This window comes from Nerophis lumbriciformis, linkage group LG17 (assembly GCF_033978685.3).
Source record: "Nerophis lumbriciformis linkage group LG17, RoL_Nlum_v2.1, whole genome shotgun sequence".
NCBI lineage: Eukaryota > Metazoa > Chordata > Actinopteri > Syngnathiformes > Syngnathidae > Nerophis > Nerophis lumbriciformis.
Window position 1 is genome coordinate 3,682,615 of NC_084564.2, and position 26,970 is coordinate 3,709,584.

Genomic DNA, 26,970 nt, shown 5'->3' on the forward strand with positions numbered 1-26,970 from the left:
TTTCTCAGCACAGTTCAGCTTTTTATTTCTTATAAAAGACAAATAATCTGCAGCCAAACAGGAAGTGATGTCACACTCCACACACAACTGCTCCAGCTTGATGGCCAGAACAGAGGAACCTTGTCAGCAGCATAAACTAAACTAGTTCATGTAATCTGTGTTCAAAACTGTCCAGCTTGGATCTTTACAGTCCTCAACTACAATGAAGGCAAAAATAAGGCGTTTTGATGTACAGAGTATTCCGATAAAACGATCCGGACAATGCTCTCAGAGACAAATGTCCTGCAGAGTCTGTGTTTCAATGCATTGACTCATTTTGTCTATGAAATTTAAGAAATCTGAAATTACTGAGCAGCAAATATCTGAAAACAGCAAACAGAAGGCAACTTTCTATTTTTGTAAAAATGAAAAAATATAGCAACGCCTTTTAAGCTTATTTCACCAATTTAAACGTTAGAAAAGGAAGCACCTGTGCAGAGAAACTGTCCTGACTAAGTCCTGGTCTCCTGGAGCTGACTGAGTGTTTTGTTTTAAGTTGTGTGGAAATGTTTTTTACTTCTGGAACAAGACTGAGGGCAGGAAGTCGGGGAACAGTGAGTCAGAGTTTGGGGGGTTCAGATGCCCAAGTTGGGGTACAAGTCCGTTAGGGTGGTCTGCTTGCTCCCTCTGCTGGAGGAGGAGGAGGAAGAGGAGGAGGAGAAGGGGCTGGATGAGTCCAGAGAGGACTCCGCAAAAGAGCTGGCGGTGGCTGGGGGGGAGGTCTTTGTAGTCCTGGAGGCCCTGTGGGCGAGGCTTTTACGTCGTAGCGGGTAGGCGTCGGCAGATCCTTTGCGCCTGTCAGTGTGTCGCTGCCTCTCCTCCTGGTTGAGCTCCTGCTGCAGGAGCAGCGCCATCTGCCGGTCCTCCTCCTCCTGACGCCGGCGGCTCTGAAGCTCCGCCTCCAATTCAACCAGCCCCCGCAGCACAGTCGTTCCGGTTTCTGGCGAGGAAGAGGAGTAGGAGGAGGAGGAGGAAAGGGCGAGCCAGTGACCTCGCCCTCGCTTTAAGTAGGTCTCTTCTGGCTCCTGTTCCAGCTCAGAGCTCTTCCTCTTTACCGAGGAGGGTCCTTCGTCTCCGCTGGCGAGGCTCCTATCGCGCCCCTCCCCCTCCGCTAGGGAAAACGCCGCGAGTGGACTGACGCACGCAACTTCTGATTGGTCCGCTGAAGGAAGCCCGTAGAAGTCCACCTGAGGGAGTCCTCCCCCTCCGCTGGCGAGGCTCCTGTCGCGCACCTCCCCCTCCGCTAGGGAAAACGCCGAGAGCGGACTGACGCACGCAACTTCTGACTGGTCCGCTGAAGGAGGCCCGTAGAAGTCCAGCTGAGGGAGACGCGTGTCCTGGGAGAGGAGGATGTTCTCCTGCAAACATTTGACCGCTAACTGAAAAAAGGCTCCAAAGGCAAAGTGGAAAAATAACTTTGGTGTATCGTGAGCGCAAAAGTGATACACAGCACGCTATAAAAATGTAGAAAAGAGAAGTAGAAGATGACTGACCTTGTTGGATTTAGACGGAAGACGATACAAGTACCTGAATGTGCACAAACACACAATCAGGTCATGACAAGCACATCTTCTGAATGTTCTACAACAGGAGTCCCCAACTTTTTGCCTCGACAGCCAAAGTAAAAATGTGGCCATAAACAGCAATTCGAAGCGTGAAACCAAAAAAGTTCCTATGTTTAGTACCAGTAACAATGATAGATGGCAACTAGTTAGCCAACTGGTTAGCCGTGCGAACATGCCATCGATGATTGTGTAAACGTTAAGGGTGTCCCAAACTTTTTCACGTCTGATACGATATTGATCCTATACCAGGGGTCGGCAACCCGCGGCTCCGGAGCTGCATGCGGCTCTTTGATCACTCTGATGCGGCTCAGCAGCTTACTTGCTGAACCCCCCAATTTTCCCGTGAGACTTCCGGATTTCAGTGCCTCTCGCAGAAAACTCCCGGGATTAATATTCACCGATTTTCACCCTTATGGCTATAATAAGGGCGTGCCATGATGGTACAACATTTGGCGCCCTCTACAATTTGTATTAACAACGTGACAGCCCAACACTTGTTATACAATATACATCTACTGCTTGCACACGTACGTGACAGCAAGGCATACTTGGTCAACAGCCACACAGGTTACACTGACGGTGGTCATATAAAACAACTTTAACACTCTTACTAATAATGCGCCACACTTTGAACCAAAACCAAACAAGAATGACAAACACATTTCGGGAGAACATCTGCACCTTAACACAACATAAACACAACAGAACAAACACCCAGAATTCCATGCAGCCCTGACTCTTCCGGGCTACATTATACACCCCTGCTACCACCAAACCCCGCCCCCACCCCAACCCTGCTCCCTCACAAATCAACCCCCCCCCCTCCCTCTGTGCGTCGGTTGAGGTGGGCGGGGTTTGGTGGGGGCGGGGGGGTGTATAATGTATCCCGGAAGAGTTAGGGCTGCATGGGATTCTGGGTATTTGTCCTGTTGTGTTTATGTTGTGTTACGGTGCAGATGTTCTCCCGAAATTTGTTTGTCATTCTTGTTTGTGTGGGTTCACAGTGTGGCGCATTATTAAAGTTAAAGTTAAAGTACCAATGATTGTCACACACACACTAGGTGTGGCGAAATTATTCTCTGCATTTGACCCATCACCCTTGATCACCCCCTGGGAGGTGAGGGGAGCAGTGGGCAGCAGTGGGCAGCAGCGGTGGCTGCGCCCGGGAATCATTTTGGTGATTTAACCCCCAATTCCAACCCTTGATGCTGAGTGCCAAGCAGGGAGGTAATGGGTCCCATTTTTTTTTTATAGTCTTTGGTATGACTCGGCCGGGATTTGAACTCCAACCTACCGATCTCAGGACGGACACTCTAACCACTAGGCCACTAAGAGTAAGAGTAAGAGTGTTAAAGTTTTTTTTTTATACCGCCACCAAAAGTGTGACCTGTGTGGTTGTTGACCAAGTATGCTTTGCTGTCACCTACGTGAGCAAGCGGAAGCCCCATACAACGTGTGGCTTATCAGGCACGCTGACTGTAGTGGGTGCTATATGCTGTACCATCACGGCACGTATGACGCTGACAAGAGCCATTCATTTAAAACCCGCGTGCCGCACCAGCTTTCAAATTCCACATAAAGGTGTGGACAGCGTGTCTGAGACCCTTGGTTTATACATAGCATAAAGCAAAAAAAAAAAATTGTATGCAGTGTTATTTCATTTAAAATTTCAAAAACATTTTGCGGCTCCCATCGTTTTCTATAATTTGTGAAACTGGTCAAAATGGCTCTTTGACTGGTAAAGGTTGCCGACCCCTGTCCTATACGATATCAGCAGGAATCATATATACTTCTATCATTTTGTAGTGTGGAATGTTAGAAAAAGTTAGGTCAAGAATAAGGAGTCAAACAGAGAACAATGGCAGGTATGAAAAACACTAATCTGTTTATAATTAACAGTCTGGAGTGAATTGATACTGTCTTTAAGTCGAACAAGAACGGTAATTATTTTTGGCAACACCTAATGATCCTAAATATTAAATATGTTAAGTTCATGACAGCACGTTAAATGATGCAGACACGTTTGTTACTTTAATACGCTTCTGACTTGGGACACTTTTTAGATTTAAGTATTATGCAACTATAATTAAAGCAACCGTGGTTCGGTTGGCAAAGCGGCTGTTCCACAAACTTGATGGTTCCTGGTTCAAATCCCCAGCTTCCGCCATAGTAGTTACGTCCGTTGTGTCCTTGAGCAAGACACTTCACCCTTGCAACTGATAGGTCGAGGTTAGGGCCTTGCATGGCAGCTCCCGCCATCTGTGTGTGGATGTATGTGAATGGGTGGAAATAGTAGAAAAGCGCTATACAAATATAACCCATTTACCATTTATTTATTCAATACTTGTTTATATTGACAAATGTGGTGTTTTAAACTACAATATTGTTGAAATATGAACACTTATTACAAATGTCTAGCTTGTGCATCGGTGCGGTGTAGCTGCTAGCCTCCCATTGTTGCCTTTTGTAAATGCCATCCATCCATCCATCCACTTCCGCTTATCCGAGGTCGGGTCGCGGGGGCAGCAGCCTAAGCAGGGAAGCCCAGACTTCCCTCTCCCCAGCCACTTCGTCCAGCTCCTCCCGGGGGATCCCGAGGCGTTCCCAGGCCAGCCGGGAGACATAGTCTTCCCAACGTGTCCTGGGTCTTCCCCGTGGCCTCCTACCGGTCGGACGTGCCCGAAACACCTTCCTAGGGAGGCGATCGGGGAGCATCCTGACCAGATGCCCGAACCACCTCATCTGGCTCCTCTCGATGTGGAGGAGCAGCGGCTTTACTTTGAGCTCCCCCCGGATGACAGAGCTTCTCACCCTATCTCTAAGGGAGAGACCCGCCACCCGGCGGAGGAAACTCATTTCGGCCGCTTGTACCCGTGATCTTGTCCTTTCGGTCATAACCCAAAGCTCATGACCATAGGTGAGGATGGGAACGTAGATCGACCGGTAAATTGAGAGCTTTGCCTTCCGGCTCAGCTCCTTCTTCACCACAACGGATCGATACAGCGTCCGCATTACTGAAGACGCCGCACCGATCCGCCTGTCGATCTCACCATCCACTCTTCCCTCACTCGTGAACAAGACTCCGAGGTACTTGAACTCCTCCACTTGGGGCAGGGTCTCCTCCCCAACCCGGAGATGGCATTCCACCCTTTTCCGGGCGAGAACCATGGACTCGGCGAACTTGGAGGTGCTGATTCTCATCCCAGTCGCTTCACACTCAGCTGCGAACCGATCCAGTGAGAGCTGAAGATCCCTGGCCAGATGAAGCCATCAGGACCACATCATCTGCAAAAAGCAGAGACCTAATCCTGCAGCCACCAAACCGGATCCCCTCAACGCCTTGACTGCGCCTAGAAATTCTGCCCATAAAAGTTATGAACAGAATGGGTGACAAAGGGCAGCCTTGGCGGAGTCCAACCCTCACTGGAAACGTGTCCGACTTACTGCCGGCAATGCGGACCAAGCTCTGACACTGATCATACAGGGAGCGGACTGCCAAAATCAGACAGTCCGATACCCCATACTCTCTGAGCACTCCCCACAGGACTTCCCGAGGGACACGGTCGAATGCCTTCTCCAAGTCCACAAAGCACATGTAGACTGGTTGGGCAAACTTTTGTAAATGACTTGACTAAAATAAAATAAAAAGACCAAACTTGTGTGCTTATTGGAGGACATTTAGATGTTACCTGGCTGTCCAGCTTTGCACAAGTGAACACGCTGCAGGACTGCTTGCAGCAAAACTAATTTTGGAAAGTTTAGATACAAGCCGATGTAATTTGAGACTTATTTTCATACTGATATTGGACCGATATGTGATATCAATATCGAATCTGGGCACCCCACGTAAGCTTAAAAGGTCAGTATGAATATTATGTACCGTATTTTCCGCACTATAAGGCGCACCTAAAAACCACAAATTTTCTCAAAAGCTGACAGTGCGTCTTATAACCCGGTGCGCTTTATATATGGATTAATATTAAGATTCATTTTCATAAAGTTTCGGTCTCGCAACTACGGTAAACAGCCGCCATCTTTTTTCCCCGTAGAAGAGGAAGTGCTTCTTCTTCTACGCAAGCAACCGCCAAGGTAAGCACCCGCCCCCATAGAACAGGAAGCGCTTCTTCTTCTACTGTAAGCAACCACCCGCCCGCGTAGAAGAAGAAAAAGCGCGCGGATATTACCGTACGTTTCATTTCCTTTGTGTGTTTGCATCTGTAAAGACCACAAAATGGCTCCTACTAAGCGACAGGTTTCCGGTTCATGAAAAGACGCAATCTCTCCATCCGCACACGGACTACTATTTCACAGCAACTGCCTAAAGACTTTCAAGAAAAGCTGGCTACTTTCCGTGCATATTGTAAAAACAAGATAGCTGAAAAAAAGATCCGGCCAGAGAACATTATCAACATGGACGAGGTTCCACTGACTTTTGATATTCCTGTGAACCGCACTGTGGATACAACGGGAGCACGTACGGTGAATATTCGCACCACAGGGAATGAGAAGTCATCCTTCATTGTGGTTCTAGCTTGCCATGCTAATGGCCAGAAACTTCCACCCATGGTGATATTCAAAAGGAAGACCTTGCCAAAAGAGACCTTTCCAGCCGGCGTCATCATAAAAGCTAACTCGAAGGGATGGATGGATGAAGAAAAGATGAGCGAGTGGTTAAGGGAAGTTTACGCGAAGAGGCCGGGTGGCTTTTTTCACGCAGCTTCGTCCATGTTGATATACGACTCCATGCGCGCCCACATCACGCTGGTTTTTAATATATTATTAAAGTTTGACTGACCTATCTGACTGTTTTTTTGACATTCCTTTAGCGCAGTTAGATGCGGCTTATAACACGGGGCGGCTTATAGGTGGACAAAGTTTTGAAATATGCCGTTCATTGAAGGCGCGGCTTATAACCCAGGGCGGCTTATGGTGCGGAAAATACGGTACTACTTTTGGGAAGCCACCCTTTGGCAGGCCAAAATAAATGACTGGACGGTCCAAATTTGGCCCCCCGTCCCACTTTGGGCACCCCTGTTCTAAAGCATTCCAATACACAAGATGATGAACTATATCCAACAAAATACTTGCTTTTCTATTTGTCCTACGTTGACTTTCTTCTTGGCTGGAGTGATGTCAGGATGCCGGTTGTCCTGGGAGACGGAAGCAGCGTTCTACAAGAAAGATGGAGGAGAATGATGATGATGATGGAATTCCTCTTACACAGAGTGAGCTGGAAAACTTCCTCGTCAACATCGGGACTCGTTTTCATGTTTCTCCCAGCGAGACACAAAGACGTACCAGTTCTTTGCTGAGCACTTTGGCCAGTCGCTCGTCCTCCTCCCGCCTCCTCCTCTCCTCCTTCAGCAGCTGCTCCTCCTCGGCCAGGAGTCTCTGGATGTACTCCTCGCTGGCCCGTTGCTCCTCCTCGTCCAGCTCTCGCTTTTCCTCTGTCAGCTGACACCAACAACATGTGCCGCCTTTTATTTTGTCCACAATCAAAAGTGCGCTTTTGCTATCTTTGTTAACACAGAATGTTTTGAGTTGGAACTCATGACCTCACAAAAGTGAGTACATGGCTCACATTTCTGGTTGACATAATTTCATTATTTAAAATGTTTGTATTTTTGCAAGATTTGGGGTTACAAGAAAGTAACACTTTGCCATCCAGGTTAATATATGTGCTGCCCTCTTCTGGTAATCATGTTCCACATAACACTGACTGTGTCATTTGTTTTGTCCCATAGCTAGTCAGCGCACACAATGCAGAGCCTACAAAGTCAGCAGTCAATATTTGTTTTGTTTGGTGAATATATGCTTGTAAATAGGAATGCATTTGCAGTTTTAAGTTCATTTTGTTCCGTTAAAATCTCATTTGTGGAACATTAGTACAAGTATAAAACGAAAGCAATGCTAATCTTTGTTAGCCTGTCAATTAGATCTTCCATTGAATGTTAGCATTAAAGGGGAACTCCACTTTTTGGGGGGAATTTTGCCTATTATTCACAATCATTATTAAAAACATGACAATGGATGGGTTTTTTTTTTGCATTCTAAATATTAAATAAATGCGATCATAAGTTATCTCACAATGGAGTCTATAAAACCCCTAAATAAACATCCAAACACCTCCATTAAGGTTTTACATACATTATGTAAGTATATATGTAATGTACTAATGGGCACATTTATTAGGGCCCGCATGGCCCATTGTATAAGGACCTATTGAATTTGTAAGGTTTTTTTTATTATTTATTTTTTTCTTCCGCCGCCACATTAAACTGTAATTTGACCCACTTAACATGCTTCAAAACTCACCATATTTGACGCACACATCAGGACCTGCGGAAATTACCTTTTTTTTTAAAAAAAACCGAACCCCAAAACTCAAAATTGCGCTCTAGCGCCCCCTAGGAAAAAAAAAAACTAGCCTGCCTGTAACTCCCACTAGGAAGGTCGGAGAGACATGAAACAAAAACCTCTATGTAGGTCTGACTTACACCTAGTTTTCATAATTGTATATCCTCGGGCTAAAATCAACAGGAAGTTGGCAATTCCCCCTTCAAGACAAAAAAGTACTAAAAACAGTCACTTTTGACTCTTTGAGCTCTAATTTGACCCCCTTAACATGCTTCAAAACTCACCAAACTGAACAGACACATCAGGACTGGCTAAAACTGTGATCTAATGAAAAAACCTAACCCCAAATATAAAATTGTGCTCTACCGCAATTTTTTTTATAAAACGCAGAAAAAACTGCTCCTCAGAAGAAAAAAATGACAAAACTGCCTGTAACTCCCACTGGGAAAGTCGGAGAGACATGAAACACAAACCTCTATGTAGGTCTCACTTAGACCTACATTTCATAGATTGACAACCCTCAGCAAAAATCAACAGGAAGTTTGCTATTCCCTCTTCAAAACAAATGTTTTGTAAAAACCGGTCACCTTCCTTCAAAAACGATCTCCTCTGAGCGCGTTTGTCGTTTCGCCTTCAAACTAACACAGGAGAGAGATTGAACCCTTGTGATTACAATGACAAAAGCGCTTTTTTTCTAACTGCTCCGGTTTTGATTTTATGACCCTTCAAAGACCCGCTGCGCTGATGCTGCTGCGCTGCTGTTTTTTTAAGATGGCTGCTTAAAAGCAGGAAGCACCAACGTGCCCACACAATGCAGACAAGGTAGGTACACTAGACAAAAGTCTTGGGACACTTCAGACTAAAAGTAGACAAAAGTATTGGGACACTTATGACTATCACTGGACAAAAGTATTGGGACATTTAGGACTAGCACCTGCCAAATACGCGGGCCCGACCAATGCTGCTTGCAGCTTTAATTATTTACATATTTTGATCATTTTAAGTATACGCGGCACATTAATTTTATTAATGCATCACGATCAACGTTTACTTTTTTTTTTCTTCATCACTGATTTTTACTCACTGCAGACTTTATGAGAGCAAACAAACATAATAAAACATCACTTATTCTACAAGGTCTGCTGTCATTAGGATGCCGACTCCTGGGATGTTCATATATTCGCATTTAGATGAAGACTCATAATCCTCACGAAGGAACGGGGTAGGAGGACGAAACAAAACATATTTTCGTGTCTTTCTCCCCATTTTCGGGTCCTAAACGGCTGTCAAAGTGTACCAACTTTTCCAGAATACCTGTTCAGACTTTTTCTATCCAGGTGACATGCATGATTTGTGATCTAGAATAAACTTACAGAAAGCAAGGAAGCAGCAGACCCCTCGATGTAAACGTAGGGAGACATGGCAGTGATCACAGTGCCAAAATAAATTATTTGTCTGCGTTAGCGCTTATAATAACAATATCACTAATACTTGGTTAATAGTCAAGTCACAAAATGTAAATGGAGTATTGTTGGCATTTTTTCTTTATTTATTGGATTTTATGGGCGTAATAGAGGACCTCCCATTGGCTCCGCTGTAAGCGGACTTTTATTTACGTTTATTTAATATTTCGAATGCATTAAAAAAAATCCATGCACCGTCATGTCTTTAATAATAATTGTGAATGACAGGCTCATTTTATTTTTTTTAAGTGCAGTTCCCCTTTAAGCTAGCGGCATAAGTAAACTTTATCCTGTATGGTTGCATTGCTTTTTACCCCAGTTTATACCAAACTGCATTGTCCATTGAACATGATTCTTACATATATTACATAACCATGTGTCTCTTAATGTACTTTCCTTGGTTTGCTTAGTTTTACAATAACATACCTGCCAACTTTTGAAATCAGAAAAACCTAGTAGCCAGGGTCCAGGGGTTGCAGGCCCCGGTAGGTCCAGGACAAAGTCCTGGTGGGGGGGTTCAGGCTTCGCCCCCCCGACGCAAAATAATTATTAGCATTCAGACAGGTTAAAATGTTGCTAAAACCATCACTTTTCTATCAGTCACAGTGACTTTTCAAAACAAAAATATTACAGCAAAAACCATATGGGTTGATTGACATGTTTATTCTGTAAACTAACTTCAATAGTTTGAAATTATTTTGACAGTTAATGCCAGTTATCCTGTCAACCTTTCACAAGACTTCAATTTGTTAATTGAAAGTATAAACAGTATAAACACTTTTTACAGTAAACAAATGGTAAAACAGTACTAAACAATTCCATTAAAAAAAAAATTGGTGTCATTATTAACTTTCTGTCCAAGCTTGTATAATCTACTGCCTTGTTCAATTGTAAAAAATATTCGGTGCCTAAAATTCACATTTCTATCACAATTATCATACTGTAAACATGGTAAGCTAACTTCATTAAAATTAATAGTCCTGTCAATAGCATGGAATTACAATTCAAATGTAGTTTTTTTGTAAGCCTTTCAAAAGAATTCAAAATATGAAAAATTAATGAAAATTAATTGAAGCCATCAGACACTTGAAAAGTGGCACATCACATCTCTAATGTAATCATTTGAACTTTTCAACAGAAATAGCACTGCAAAAATATTAAGGACATACTTCTGTATTTTGGTAGTTATGCTGTCAACATTTAACAAGATTTCTTCAACTTGGACTTGAAAGCATAAATAGTATAAACACTTTTAACAGTATAACAGTACTAAACAATTCCAATAGATAACATTGGTGTCATTACCTTTTTGTTTGCTCAATTATTGCCTCCGTAAATAAAACTTCGGCATTTATCACACCCAAAGAATCTGTTTGGGCGACGAAAAACGTTGAAAGTTTTCCACTTGTATCGCTAGCAACGGCATTAGACTTGTGTTTTTTTGTCCCAACGTGGTCTTTTACATCGCTAATTCCTCCGTGTCCGATCGAAAAATCTTGTCTGCACAAGGTGCAATTCGCGTAGTTTTCACCCTTTTTGGAACGGATAATTATTCCCGGATAGGCTTTTGAATATTCTTCACGGAATGACTGCAGTTTTCTTTTCGGTTTAAGACTCGTTTGCGATTTTTCTCCGGCTGATTCCATGATCGTTCGCTCGTTTGGAAACAATGGCAACTGGTGCCTCGTGCTTGGCAGCGGTGCTATAAATAGCCTCGCGCATGGCATTCGGAATGGCTCGATAGGAAGTTACGGGAAGCAGTGTCGATTGTCATTGTTGTTACGCGATTTCGTGAATAAAACTTTTAAAAAAATAAATAAATTTAATTAATGAAAAAACTTATTTTTTATCACTGCAACCGTAACCCGGAATAGGTTGATGAAAACCGTACTAATTACGGGAAAACCGGAGTAGTTGGCAGGTATGTAATAACTTCACTGTCAATCAATAAACAAGCTCATTTAATTTGAAGAACTGCAGTGTTCACCTACCTGCCAAACTAAATTCAAACATTTCAGGAGGGCAGATTAATGAATTAAAATGAACTATAGTTGTCCAAAATTATTTGAGCATGGTGTCTCGCCTTTTTTTAATGGGCCCTTTATATTGTAGAAATAAGTTTTCCATTGAAACTAAACTTACTTTGGTGACCTGCTCCTGATATTCTTGTCTCAGCTCTCCAGGCTGACTGACCCTGGGGAAAAACACTGAGCAACACAGTTAGAATGTCAATACCTATCAGAGAGAAGGCTCTAAATGCATCTAGTAGTGATGGGTCCGGCAACACCGATGCATCGGCGCATGCGTCGAGCTCATAGAGCAAAACCCTGTGTCGGTGCGCGTACCGCTTTTGGAAAGTCACGTGACCGATCATGAGCTGTTTTGGTCACGTGACCGATACGCGAACTGTGTCGCACTGACGCCTCCTCTGTGCCCTGTGAGCGTGTCTTTTCTCCAGCCGGAGTAATAATAACTAAGAGAAATCGTCTAAAATGTAATACGTCGGAAAAACTTTTCTTTTTCTTTTTTTTAATAAAAATGTATAAAAAAAATAAAATTAAAAAAATTCCCAGTCCACAATCATCCACAACACGTTCTCTTAGATTTCCATGTTATGATACATGTTCACATTATTTATTGACTGTATCTAAAAAAGATAAAAATATATTTTTTATTTAAATGAAGATATGCAATAATCTTAAATGAAATACAATGACTTGGTTTATATTATTGTATATACTAGGGCAGGGGTCACCAACGCGGTGCCCGCGGTCACCAGGTAGCCCGTAAGGACCAGATCAGTCGCCCGCTGGCCTGTTCTAAAAATAGCTCAAAGAGCAGCACTTACCAGTGAGCTGCCTCTATTTTTTAAATTGTACTTATTTACTAGCAAGCTGGTCTCGCTTTGCTCGACATTTTTAATTCTAAAAGAGACAAAACTCAAATAGAATTTGAAAATCCAAGAAAATATTTTAAAGACTTGGTCTTCACTTGGAATAAGCGGTAGAAAATGGATGGATGGATGGGTCTTCACTTGTTTAAATAAATTCATTTATTTTTTACTTTGCTTCTTATTACTTTTAGAAATACAATTTTAGAGAAAAAATACAACCTTAAAAATGATTTTAGGATTTTTAAACAAATACTCCTTTTTACCTTTTAAATGTATTCCTTATCTTTCCTGACAATTTAAATCAATGTTCAAGTAATTTTTTTTTTTTAATTATTGTAAAGAATAATAAATATTTTAGCTTCTGGTTTTTCAACGAAGAATATTTGTGAAATATTTCTTCAAACTTACTATGATTAAAATTCAAAAAAATTATTCTGGCAAATCTAGAAAATCTGTAGAATCAAATTTAAATCTTATTTCAAATTATTTTGAATTTCTTTTAAAAAAAAATTCTGGAAAATCTAGAAGAAATATTGATTTGTCTTTGTTAGAAATATAGCTTGGTCCAATTTGTTAAATATTCTAACAAAGTGCAGATTGGATTTTAACCAATTTAAAACATGTCATCAAAATTCTAAAATGTATCTTAATCAGGAAAAATTACTAATGATGTTCCATAAATTCTTTTTTTAATTTTTTCAAAAAGATTCAAATTAGCTAGTTTTTCTCTTCTTTTTGTCGGTTGAATTTTGAATTTTAAAGAGTCGAAATTGAAGATAAACTATGTTTCAAAATTTATTTAATTTTTTTTTGTGTTTTCTCCTCTTTTAAACCGTTCAATTAAGTGTTTTTTTCATCATTTATTCTCTACAAAAAACCTTCCGTAAAAGGAAAAAAAAATGTATGACGGATTGACAGACAGAAATACCCATTTTTTTTATATACCGTATTTTCCGCACTATTAGCCGCACCTAAAAACCACAAATTTACTCAAAAGCTGACAGTGCGGCTTATAACCCGGTGCGCTTTATATATGGATTAATATTAAGATTCATTTTCATAAAGTTTCGGTCTCGCAACTACGGTAAACAGCCGCCATCTTTTTTCCCCGTAGAAGAGGAAGTGCTTCTTCTTCTACGCAAGCAACCGCCAAGGTAAGCACCCACCCCCATAGAACAGGAAGCGCTTCTTCTTCTACTGTAAGCAACCACCCGCCCCCATAGAAGAAGAAAAAGCGCGCGGATATTACGTTTCATTTCCTTTGTGTGTTTACATCTGTAAAGACCACAAAATGGCTCCTACTAAGCGACAGGTTTCCGGTTCATGAAAAGACGCAATCTCTCCATCCGCACACGGACTACTATTTCACAGCAACTGCCTAAAGACTTTCAAGAAAAGCTGGCTACTTTCCGTGCATATTGTAAAAACAAGATAGCTGAAAAAAAGATCCGGCCAGAGAACATTATCAACATGGACGAGGTTATATTATATATATATATATAATATTCGCACCACAGGGAATGAGAAGTCATCCTTCACTGTGGTTCTAGCTTGCCATGCTAATGGCCAGAAACTTCCACCCATGGTGATATTCAAAAGGAAGACCTTGCCAAAAGAGACCTTTCCAGCCGGCGTCATCATAAAAGCTAACTCGAAGGGATGGATGGATGGATGAAGAAAAGATGAGCGAGTGGTTAAGGTACCGTATTTTCCGCACTATAAGGCGCACCGGATTATTAGCCGCACCTTCTATGAATTACATATTTCATAATTTTGTCCACCAATAAGCCGCCCCGGACTATAAGCCGCGCCTACGCTGCGCTAAAGTGAATGTCAAAAAAACGCTGCGCTAAAGTGAATGTCAAAAAAACAGTCAGATAGTTCAGTCAAACTTTAATAATATATTGAAAACCAGCGTTCTAACAACTCTGTCCCAAAATGTACGCAAATGTGCAATCACAAACATAGTAAAATTCAAAATGGTGTAGAGCAATAAATAGTAACATAATGTTGCTCGAACGTTAATGTCACAACACACAAAATAAACATAGCGCTCACCTTCTGAAGTTATTCTTCATTCGTAAATCCTTCGAATTCTTCGTCTTCGGTGTCCGAATTGAAAAGTTGCGCAAGCGTGGGATCAAAAAATGGCCGGCTCCGCCTCGTCGAAGTCATCGGATTCAGTGTCGCTGTTGTTGTGCAGCAGTTCTGTGAATCCTGCCTTCCGGAAAGCTCGGACCACAGTTGTGACCGAAATATCTGCCCAGGCATTTACGATCCACTGGCAGATGTTGGCGTATGTCGACCGGCGCTATCTGCCCGTCTTAGTGAAGGTGTGTTCGCCTTCGGAGCTGTGTGAAAAAAGCCACCCGGCCTCTTCGCGTAAACTTCCCTTAACCACTCGCTCATCTTTTCTTCATCCATCCATCCCTTCGAGTTAGCTTTTATGATGACGCCGGCTGGAAAGGTCTCTTTTGGCAAGGTCTTCCTTTTGAATATCACCATGGGTGGAAGTTAGCATGGCAAGCTAGAACCACAGTGAAGGATGACTCCTCATTCCCTGTGGTGCGAATATTCACCGTACGTGCTCCCGTTCCACAGTGCAGTTCACAGGAATATCAGTTGCTGTGAAATACGGTAGTAATCCGTGTGCGGATGGAGAGATTGCGTCTTTTTATGAACCGGATCCTTGTCGCGTAGTAGGAGCCATTTTGTGGTCTTTACAGATGTAAACAGGAAATGAAACGTACGGTGATATCCGCGCGTTTTTTCTTCTTCTTCCGGGGGCGGGTGAAGCGCTTCCTGTTCTATGGGGGCGGGTGAAGCGCTTCCTGTTCTATGGGGGCGGGTGCTTTCCTTGGCGGTTGCTTGCGTAGAAGAAGAAGCGCTTCCTGTTCTACCGGGAAAAAAGATGGCGGCTGTTTACCGAAGTTGCGAGACCGAAACTTTATGAAAATGAATCGTAATAAAGCGCACCGGGTTATAAGGCGCACTGTCATCTTTTGAGAAAAATTGTGGTTTTTAGGTGCGCCTTATAGTGCGGAAAATACGGTAAGTTTACGCGAAGAGGCCGGGTGGCTTTTTTCACGCAGCTCCGTCCATGTTGATATACGACTCCATGCGCGCCCACATCACGCTGGTTTTTAATATATTATTAAAGTTTGACTGACCTATCTGACTGTTTTTTTGACATTCCTTTAGCGCAGTTAGATGCGGCTTATAACACGGGGCGGCTTATAGGTGGACAAAGTTTTGAAATATGCCGTTCATTGAAGGCGCGGCTTATAACCCAGGGCGGCTTATGGTGCGGGAAATACGGTAGCTAGTTTTTCTCTTCTTTTTGTCGGTTGAATTTTGAATTTTAAAGAGTCGAAATTGAAGATAAACTATGTTTCAAAATTTATTTTAATTTTTTTCGTGTTTTCTCCTCTTTTAAACCGTTCAATTAAGTGTTTTTTTCATCATTTATCCTCTACAAAAAACCTTCTGCAAAAGGAAAAAAAAATGTATGACGGAATGACAGACAGAAATACCCATTTTTTTATATATATATACACATTTATTTATTTAGCTATTCTTGTTTAAATCACACTTACGTGTAACTTACAAATGACAATATATTTATTTATTTAAGTGTGTATCAAACTGGTAGCCCTTCGCATTAATCAGTACCCAAGAAGTAGTTTTTGGTTTCAAAAAGGTTGGTGACCCCTGTACTAGGGCATAAAATCAGTGTCAGTTGAGTCGGTCCATAGGTTGCCTGTAGGGATTTTTAATGTCCAGCAGATGTCAGTATTTAGTGACACAGTATCGACACAGTATCAATACAGTTTTGCAATGTGTCGAAACGCTTCATGACGCCTCATCAACCCATCACTAGCATCTAGAATTATGGTATGATGTGTGTCCTACCTCCCATTTCGTCCTCGGTGATGGCGTCCTGCCCGCAGAGGCGACGCTGACAGTGCTGGGGGAAGCTGATCTGAATTTGCTTCCACAGCTGCTCGTTGACCAGCGTCTTCTTCTTGTTGTTCTGTCGGGCCCACGTGGAGACCCTCTTCCTGCAAAGGGGGCAGCACAGCGTGCTTTTGTCCACCGACTCCAAGAAACAGACCTAGCGGGTACAATATATATACGTGAAGAGTTACCGAGTCAGTGTGACGCGTCAGCGTGCGGTTTACCTTGCAGAACGTGTGTGTGCAGGGCAGCGTCACAGGCTCCAAAAACATCTCCAAGCACACCGGACACACGCAGTCATCAAATGATAGGGTTTTGGTTCTCTTCCCCTTCCCTTTGCCACCCGACACGACCGCCTCTGCATCAGCGTCTGGCAACATCATCTTGTCTCCTGTGAGGCCTGTCACAGCAGCATCCACCTGCCAGAAAGATCCATCTCAGCCTGATTCCTTAGCACAGTTTGAATGATCGAACTAAGGCTGAAACGACGCGTCGACGTAGTCGACGTCATCGGTTACGCAAATACGTCGACGCCGTTTTTGTGCGTCGGCGCGTCACATATTTACGTCACACTACTTTACTGTCATGGCGGAGCGCAAAGCAGACGATGCGAGCGAGGGGAAAAAAGCACGCCAAAAGTCGTCAAAAGTGTGGGAGTATTTCAATAAACGGCCTAATAATGTTGTTGTATGCACACTGTGTCGAGCGGAAATGGCCTATCATAGCAGCACAACGGCTATGAAGGAACATTTGAAAAGAAAACCCCCGACAGCGTTCTTGCCATCACCATCAACAAGTCAATCGTCCGCGTGCGTATACGTTGTCATTATTACACAAAAACATGAATGTGTCATTTGTATCTGCGTTGTAAATTCATAAACTAAAGCACCGTTTCGCTCTGAGAGGCGCGTTTGGCGTGCCTGTTCAGTGTTTACAAAGACGCGCTCCTCTTTAACGCTGTGGAGAGGCGGCGGCGGCGAGCGAGCGGCGAGGCGGGGCGCGCCGGGAGCGACGCCGCAATCGTGCCCAGGTGCGCGATCCGCGCAGTTGGAAGAGAAAAGACTTTGTGTAAAATTAAAAGATTGTAAACCTGGCAAAGCCGTCTGGCGTTCAGTCTGTCGGTCCTGAAAGAACCCCACGGCACAAGACGTGTCACAAACGCTAACGTTAATTAGTTGTGCAAATACCTTTTACAACATTAACAGTTACATATACTATGTACAAACCAACAATTAACTTTCACTTTAATCATACTATCATTGTTGTGTTATTAAGCAAAATAAGCAATACTTTTACTTTTGTTGAAATGTTTACACTGTACACTTTTTTGTATTGGATGTTTAGCTTTATTTTTGCACATTTTAGCAAATAAGCAATACTTTTACTTTTGTTGAAATGTTTACACTTGTTACAGAATATTTCCGTTTTGCACTTTTTTGTATTGGATGTTTATCTTTATTTTTGCACATTTTAAAGCAAAATAAGCAATACTTTTACTTTTGAAATGCTTATACTATTCCAGAATATTAAGATTTGCATTGGATGTTTACTTTTATATTTGCACATTAAAAAGCAAATAAGCTACTTTTAATTTTGTTAAATGTTAAAAGTTTTAAATGTTTACATTGTTACAGAATATTTTGTCATGTTGTTGTCAATGTTGACTGACTAGTGGCCATACTTTTTTTTTTGTAAATAAAAGCCATGCCTTTTGAAAAAACTGGCCTACATTTATTTTTTCCTCTTCATTTTAAATTTAAAAAAAAATCGGTAAAAGGAAAAATAATCTATAGATTAATCGAAAAAATAATCTATAGATTAACCGATTAATCGAAAAAAATAATCTATAGATTAATCGATAGAAAAATAATCGTTAGCTGCAGCCCTAGATCTAACCATAGAGAACATTTTTTATTTTGTCTAAAAGTAACAGCATGCGTTTCATAACAATTAAACATACTTCTACTGAAAATTATCTATTGCATTCACAATATGTATTTGAATTGAATTTGAAAACCTCATTAGGGAAGCTAATTCTGGTATACCTGTGCTATTTGAATGGTTTCTTGTTAATAGGCTATCACTAAATGTAAACTAAGCCAACTTTATTGTGTTTCGTAAGCAAAAACAAAACATACTGTAAACAGAGTGCTAAGATTTCTATTGGAGGAATCAAAATTAGTCAAGTTTCATCTACCAAATTTCTAGGTAACCTAGTGGACGAAAAATTGTCATGGACAGAACACATTAAAACTCTCAAATTTCCAGGAAATTCCCATTCAAATGAAAGAACGTATTCAAAGTTATACAATTTTGTAAATTCGCAAAGTTTTGATGCCATTTTTTACCCGATTTTGACCTTTTAACCATCACTACCCTTCACATATATCCAACACAAAACATGTTTTCCCTTTCCCCAAATTACTGGTTTTACCGGAATTTCTCTGAATTTTCCACCCATTGACAATGACTTGGCAATATAAAATCATCCATTGCACAATTCCCACATTTCTCATCTGATTCTAACCGTTCCACCGTCCACACACCTCACTCACGCTTTTCCCCAAATTCCAGGATTTACGAAAATACCCATTCTTATTTCAAACTGTTACTAGGTCAACATTTTTCAACCGATTTTTCAAAAACTCACGGTTTTCCCAAAACTCCCAAATTTCCAGGAAAGTCCCATTCCCATTGACAATGACTTGGCAATATACAATCATCGATTGCACAATTCCCACATTTCTCATCCGATTCGAACCGTTCCACCATCCACACACCCCACTCACCCTGGACAATCAAACTACCGAGTTAAAAAAAATTCAATAAAGTGTCGAGATCTCTTGGTATCATCAGAAAAATCAGGGGTTTGGTTCATCAGGCGTGCCTCTTAACTCTTTATTACAGTTTAATTTATCCATATCTTATCTATTGCAATATTGTCTGGGCTAGTACATATCCATCAAATTTACACAAATGATTCATTATGCAAAATACATTTGTAAGAATAGCTACTTCTAACTATTTGGCTCCATCTGCTCCCTTGTTTAGGAAACTAAATGTACTATCTATTTATAATATCAACACTTCAGTCCTCTTTTATCTATAAATGTACTTACCTCCCTAATACGCTTCCTACACATTTCAAACATTATTTTAAGACCAATTCACAAGTTCATTATCATAATATTAGACAAACTGATAATCTCCGTCCTATCTTTAGCCGTATCACTCTTAGCCAGTTCTCCATCAAACACAGAGGTCCTTTACTCTGGGAATAGTCACCTATGTATTGCAAACTCCTCATCTTCACTCAATAACTTTATTCCATCCATCCATCCATCTTCTTCCGCTTATCCGAGGTCGGGTCGCGGGGGCAGCAGCCTAAGCAGGGAAGCCCAGACTTCCCTCTCCCCAGCCACTTCGTCCAGCTCTTCCCGGGGGATCCCGAGGCGTTCCCAGGCCAGCCGGGAGACATAGTCTTCCCAACGTGTCCTGGGTTTTCCCCGCGGCCTCCTACCGGTCGGATGTGCCCTAAACACCTCCCTAGGGAGGCGTTCGGGTGGCATCCTGACCAGATGCCCGAACCACCTCATCTGGCTCCTCTCGATGTGGAGGAGCAGCGGCTTTACTTTGAGCTCCCCCCGGATGACAGAGCTTCTCACCCTATCTCTAAGGGAGAGCTCCGCCACCCGGCGGAGGAAACTCATTTCGGCCGCTTGTACCCGTGATCTTGTCCTTTCGGTCATAACCCAAAGCTCATGACCATAGGTGAGGATGGGAACGTAGATCGACCGGTAAATTGAGAGCTTTGCCTTCCGGCTCAGCTCCTTCTTCACCACAACGGATCGATACATCCATCGATCCATCCATCCATCTTCTTCCGCTTATCCGAGGTCGGGTCGCGGGGGCAGCAGCTTAAGCAGGGAAGCCCAGACTTCCCTCTCCCCAGCCACTTCGTCCAGCTCCTCCCGGGGGATCCCGAGGCGTTCCCAGGCCAGCCGGGAGACATAGTCTTCCCAACGTGTCCTGGGTCTTCCCCGCGGCCTCCTACCAGTCGGATGTGCCCTAAACACCTCCCTAGGGAGGCGTTCGGGTGGCATCCTGACCAGATGCCCGAACCACCTCATCTGGCTCCTCTCGATGTGGAGGAGCAGCGGCTTTACTTTGAGCTCCCCCCGGATGGCAGAGCTTCTCACCCTATCTCTAAGGGAGAGCCCCGCCACCCGGCGGAGGAAACTCATTTGGGCCGCTTGTACCTGTGATCTTGTCCTTTCGGTCATAACCCAAAGCTCATGACCATAGGTGAGGATGGGAACGTAGATCGACCGGTAAATTGAGAGCTTTGCCTTCCGGCTCAGCTCCTTCTTCACCACAACGGATCGATACAGCGCCCGCAAAACCGATCAGCCTGTTGTTCTCACGATCCACTCTTCCCTCACTCGTGAACAATAACTTTACACATAGATTAAGGATGAATCAACATTCTCCATCTGTTCCTACCTTATAATGTAGCCCTATTATTTCCTCACACGCACTCACACTCACTTAGACTCAATCCACACAAGGTAGTCTACTTGTTATCTTCCATCCATTTTCTACCGCTTGTCCCTTTTGGGGTCGCTGGAGCTTATCTCAGCTGCACCCTGGACAAGTCGCCACCTCATCACAGGGCCAACACAGATAGACAAGACAACATTCACACTCACATTCACACACTAGGGACCATTTAGTGTTGCCAATCAACCTATCCCCAGGTGCATGTCTTTGGAGGTGGTGGGAGGAAGCCGGAGTACCCGGAGGGAACCCACGCAGTCACGGGGAGAACATGCAAACTCCACACAGAAAGATCCCGAGCCCGGGATCGAACTCAGGACTACTCAGTCCTTTACCATGAATTGATTTACGTGGACCCCGACTTAAACAAGTTCCATCCATCCATTTTCTACCGCTTAATCCTTTCGGGGTCGCGGGGGGCGCTGGAGCCTATCTCAGCGACAATCAGGCGGAAGGCGGGGTACACCCCGGACAAGTCGCCACCTCATCACAGGGCCAACACAGATAGACAGACAACTTTCACACTCACATTCACACACTAGGGACCATTTAGTGTTGCCAATCAACCTATCCCCAGGTGCATGTCTTTGGAAGTGGGAGGAAGCCGGAGTACCCGGAGGGAACCCACGCAGTCACGGGGAGAACATGCAAACTCCACACAGAAAGACCCCGAGCCCGGGATTGAACCCAGGACTGCTCAGGACCTTCGTATTGTGAGGCAGACTTAAACAAGTTGAAAAACTTTATTGGGGTGTTACCATTTAGTGGTCAATTGTACGGAATGTGTACTGAACTGTGCAATCTACTAATACAAGTTTCAATTAGGGCTGCAACTAACAATTAATTTGATAATCGATTAATTATTACTTCGATTAATCGATTAATAATCGGACAAAAGAGACAAACTACATTTCTATCCTTTCCAGTATTTTATTGAAAAAAAAACAGCATACTTATTTTGATTATTGTTTCTCAGCTGTTTATACATGTTGCAGTTTATAAATAAAGGTTTATAAAAAAATTAAATTAAAATTAAAATAAATAAATAAAATTGCCTCTGCGCATGCGCATAGCATAGATCCAACGAATCGATGACTAAATTAATCGCCTAATATTTTTATAATTGATTTTAATCGATTAGTTGTTGCAGCCCTAGTTTCAATCAATCAATCAGGACCTTCATATTGTGAGGCACATGCACTAACCCCTGCACCACCGTGATTTGATTGATTGATTGAAACTTTTATTAGTAGGTTGCACAGTTCAGTACATATTCCGTACAATTGACCTCTAAATGGTAACACCCCAATAAGTTTTTCAACTTGTTTAAGTCGGGGTCATGATACAGATATATATTATCATCATAATACAGTCATCACACAAGATAATCATCAGAGTATATACTAGTGATGGGTCCGGCAACACCGATGCATCGGCGCATGCGTCGAGCTCATAGAGCAAAACCCTGTGTCGGTGCGCGTACCGCTTTTAGAAAGTCACGTGACCGATCATGAGCTGTTTTGGTCACGTGACCGATACGCCAACTGTGCCTCGCCTCCTCTGTGTCCTGTGAGCGTGTCTTTTCTACAGCCGGAGAAATAATAACTAAGAGAAATCGTCTAAAATGTAATACGTCGGAAAAACTTTTTTTTTTTTTTTTTTTATAAAAATGTGTAAAAAAATTAAATAAAAAAATTCCCAGTCCACAATCATCCACAAATCTTCGATTTCCATGTTATGATACATGTTCACATTATTTATTGACTGTATCTAAAAAAGATAAAAATATATTTTTATTTAAATGAAGATATGAAATAATCCTAAATGAAATACAATGACTTGGTTTATATTATTGTATATACTAGGGCAGGGGTCACCAACGCGGTGCCCGCGGTCACCAGGTAGCCCGTAAGGACCAGATCAGTCGCCCGCTGGCCTGTTCTAAAAATAGCTCAAAGAGCAGCACTTACCAGTGAGCTGCCTCTATTTTTTAAATTGTATTTATTTACTAGCAAGCTGGTCTCGCTTTGCTCGACATTTTTAATTCTAAAAGAGACAAAACTCAAATAGAATTTGAAAATCCAAGAAAATATTTTAAAGACTTGGTCTTCACTTGGAATAAGCGGTAGAAAATGGATGGATGGATGGGTCTTCACTTGTTTAAATAAATTCATTTATTTTTTACTTTGCTTCTTATTACTTTTAGAAATACAATTTTAGAGAAAAAATACAACCTTAAAAATGATTTTAGGATTTTTAAACAAATATACCTTTTAAATTTCTTCCTCTTCTTTCCTGACAATTTAAATCAATGTTCAAGTAAAACAATTTTTTATTATTATTGTAAAGAATAATAAATATTTTAGCTTCTGGTTTTTCGACAAAGAATATTTGTGAAATATTTCTTCAAACTTACTATGATTAAAATTCAAAACAATTATTCTGGCAAATCTAGAAAATCTGTAGAATCAAATTTAAATCTTATTTCAAAGTATTTTGAATTTCTTTTAAAATTTTTGTTCTGGAAAATCTAGAAGAAATACTGATTTGTCTTTGTTAGAAATATAGCTTGGTCCAATTTGTTAAATATTCTAACAAAGTGCAGATTGGATTTTAACCAATTTAAAACATGTCATCAAAATTCTAAAATGTATCTTAATCAGGAAAAATGACTAATGATGTTCCATAAATTCTTTTTTTAATTTTTTCAAAAAGATTCAAATTAGCTAGTTTTTCTCTTCTTTTTGTCGGTTGAATTTTGAATTTTAAAGAGTCGAAATTGAAGATACACTATGTTTCAAAATTTTATTTTAATTTTTTTCGTGTTTTCTCCTCTTTTAAACCGTTCAATTAAGTGGTTTTTTTTCATCATTTATTCTCTACAAAAAACCTTCTGTAAAAGGAAAACAAATGTATGATGGAATGACAGACAGAAATACCCATGTTTTTATATATATAAATGTATTTATTTAGCTATTCTTGTTTAAATCACACTTACGTGTAACTTACAAATGACAATATATTTATTTATTTAAGTGTGTATCAAACTGGTAGCCCTTCGCATTAATCAGTACCCAAGAAGTAGTTTTTGGTTTCAAAAAGGTTGGTGACCCCTGTACTAGGGCATCAAATCAGTGTCAGTTGAGTCGGTCCATAGGTTGCCTGTAGGGATTTTTAATGTCCAGCAGATATCAGTATTTAGTGACACAGTATCGACACAGTATCAATACAGTTTTGCAATGTGGCAAAACGCTTCATGACGCCTCATCAACCCATCACTAGTATATACATTGAATTATTTACATTATTTTCAATGCTGCCCTACTTGTTATCTTATTTTTTTCTATATACTATGTTTAATTGTGTTTGTTAATTTACTGCTTTAGGTGAGAACCTTGCATAAGCCTTTTTGGGTTTCTTTACTCACCTGCACTTATTTCTTATTACGTCTTTCTCATTACTAATTTCTTGCTTCCATGTTTTTCTTGTTGTTGTTGTTTTTTTTTTTTTTAACAATGTTACCTTTTGATCTGTTTATATTGTGCGAGTAAATAAACAACCCTTTTGTGTGAATGAGTGTGAATGGGGGAGGGAGGGTTTTTGGGTTGGTGCACTACCGTATTTTCCGCACTATTAGCCGCACCTAAAAACCACAAATTTACTCAAAAGCTGACAGTGCGGCTTTTAACCCGGTGCGCTTTATATATGGATTAATATTACGATTCATTTTCATAAAGTTTCGATCTCGCAACTTCGGTAAACAGCCGCCATCTTTTTTCCCGGTAGAACAGGAAGCGCTTCTTCTTCTACGCAAGCAACCGCCAAGGTAAGCACCCGCCCCCATAGAACAGGAAGCGCTTCTTCTTCTACTGTAAGCAACCACCCGCCCGCGTAGAAGAAGAAAAAGCGCGCGGATATACCGTACGTTTCATTTCCTTTGTGTGTTTACATCTGTAAAGACCACAAAATGGCTCCTACTAAGCGTCAGGGATCCGGTTCATGAAAAGACGCAATCTCTCCATCCGCACACGGATTACTATTTCACAGCAACTGATATTCCTGTGAACCGCACTGTGGATACAACGGGAGCACGTACGGTGAATATTCGCACCACAGGGAATGAGAAGTCATCCTTCACTGTGGTTCTAGCTTGCCATGCTAATGGCCAGAAACTTCCACTCATGGTGATATTCAAAAGGAAGACCTTGCCAAAAGAGACCTTTCCAGCCGGCGTCATCATAAAAGCTAACTCGAAGGGATGGATGAAGAAAAGATGAGCGAGTGGTTAAGGTAAGTTTAAGTTTACGCGAAGAGGCCGGGTGGCTTTTTTCACGCAGCTCTGTCCATGTTGATATACGTATGTTTGTGATTGCACATTTGCGTACATTTTGGGAGTGAACAGAGTTGTTAGAACGCTGGTTTTTAATATATTATTAAAGTTTGACTGACCTATCTGACTGTTTTTTTGACATTCCTTTAGCGCAGTTAGATGCGGCTTACAACACCGGGCGGCTTATAGGTGGACAAAGTTTTGAAATATGCCGTTCATTGAAGGCGCGGCTTTTAACCCAGGGCGCCTTATGGTGCGGAAAATACGGTAATTGTAAGTGTATCTTGTGTTTTTTAAGTTGATTTAATTAAAAAATAAAAATAAAAAATAAAAATGATACTGATAATAAAAAAACTAGAGATGTTCGATAATATGCGTTAAAATGTAATATCGGAAATTATTGGTATCAGTTTTTTATGATCGGTATCGGTTATTTTATTATTTTTTTTTTTTATTAAATCAACATAAAAAAATCACAAGATACACTTACAATTAGTGCACCAACCCAAAAAACCTTTTTCTATATACTATGTTTAATTGTGTTTGTTAATTTACTGCTTTAGGTGAGAACCTTGAATAAGCCTTTTGGGTTTCTTTACTCACCTGCACTTATTTCTTATTACGTCTTTCTCATTACTAATTTCTTGCTTCCATGTTTTTCTTGTTGTTGTTGTTGTTTTTTTAACAATGTTACCTTTTGATCTGTTTATATTGTGCGAGTAAATAAATACATACATATGTAGTCTTCAGCATATTATAGCCCGAATTCAAACCGGAATAGCAGCACACGAACACCCAAATAGAGAAAAGACAAGGTAGATGACAAGTACAAACGTTAAGTCAAAGCTTAGCTGATAACTTTAGCTAATGTTGCTGTCAACAACATTGTGACATTGGTGTGATTAAAAGTGACATAACTTTCATTACCTGACCTTTGACAGTCGGCGGCTTTAGTCGAGGCTAAAGTTAGCTGCGGTATGGGAGCCAAACATCAATATAGCTGTTAGCTGGCAAGCTAACATAAAGGTTAGTTGACAACAGGGCCGCCTGTCAATACTTCCACTCGGCTTGCGAATAAGTATCCGACTTGAGGCGTTAACCAGGCTACAATGTTTGACCGACAGAGAGAAGCTACGTCGTTATTTTGATAATAACTCGACACAAATGAGCTGCCATTACCCGCCCGAACCACACGACGACCTAGTGCGCACGCGCAGTTACCGGCGCGCCCCTAAATGACGTCAACTATGACGAAGTGTCGCAAAAAGCCAATGACAACACTCGCCCGTTACGATACACCATTTTTACTCTTTCAACATCCATCCATTTCCTACCGCTTATCCCCTTCGGGGTCGCGGGGGGCGTTGGAGCCTATCTCAGCTACAATCGGGCGGAAGGCGGGGTACACCCTGGACAAGTCGCCACCTCATCGCAGTCTTTCAACATACAAACATTGCAATTAGGGATGTCCCATAATGGCTTTTTGCCGATATTGTCCAACTCTTAATTACTGATACCGCTATCAACCGATACCGATATATACAGTCGTGGAATTAACACATTATTATGCCTAATTTGGACAACCAGGTATGGTGAAGATAAGGTCCTTTTTTTAAAATAATAATGAAATAAAATAAGATTAAATAAATGAAGAACATTTTCTTGTATAACAAAGAAAGTAAAACAATATAAAAACAGTTACATAGAAACTAGTAATTAATGAGAATGAGTCAAATTAAGTGTTAAAGGCATACTTGCCAACCTTGAGACCTCCGATTTCGGGAGGTGGGTGTGGGGGCGTGGTCGGGG

The 26,970-nt window shown here is 41.5% G+C and overlaps 1 protein-coding gene across 2 annotated transcripts; it reads right to left on the reverse strand.

The window, feature by feature from the left end:
* Window positions 1–26,372, reverse strand: rnf168 (ring finger protein 168). Of its 2 annotated transcripts, none has more exons than XM_061972280.1 (8): window positions 26,094–26,372; window positions 16,499–16,693; window positions 16,230–16,431; window positions 11,567–11,631; window positions 6,903–7,058; window positions 6,693–6,775; window positions 1,533–1,566; window positions 1–1,397 (listed from the first exon to the last, which is right to left on the reverse strand). In XM_061972280.1, exons 2-8 carry the CDS (start codon window positions 16,655–16,657, stop codon window positions 615–617), a joined length of 1,482 nt encoding a protein of 493 aa, XP_061828264.1. In that variant the 5' UTR covers window positions 16,658–16,693; window positions 26,094–26,372; the 3' UTR covers window positions 1–614. The 2 variants fall into 2 exon arrangements, with proteins under 2 accessions (XP_061828264.1, XP_061828263.1); XM_061972279.1 differs by having other exon boundaries at window positions 26,089–26,372.
* Window positions 26,373–26,970: the final 598 nt, after the last annotated feature.

Bases quoted from the DNA above. Each gene is read 5' to 3' on its own strand.
- rnf168 (XM_061972280.1), bottom strand. From the start codon at position 16,657: ATGATGTTGCCAGACGCTGATGCAGAGGCGGTCGTGTCGGGTGGCAAA. The intron at 11,632-16,229 runs GTAGGACACACA...TGTGTTGCTCAG, and splicing joins CACCGAGGACGAAATGGGAG to TGTTTTTCCCCAGGGTCAGT. The intron at 1,567-6,692 runs GCAAGTATTTTG...GTGCACATTCAG, and splicing joins AACGTAGGACAAATAGAAAA to GTACTTGTATCGTCTTCCGT.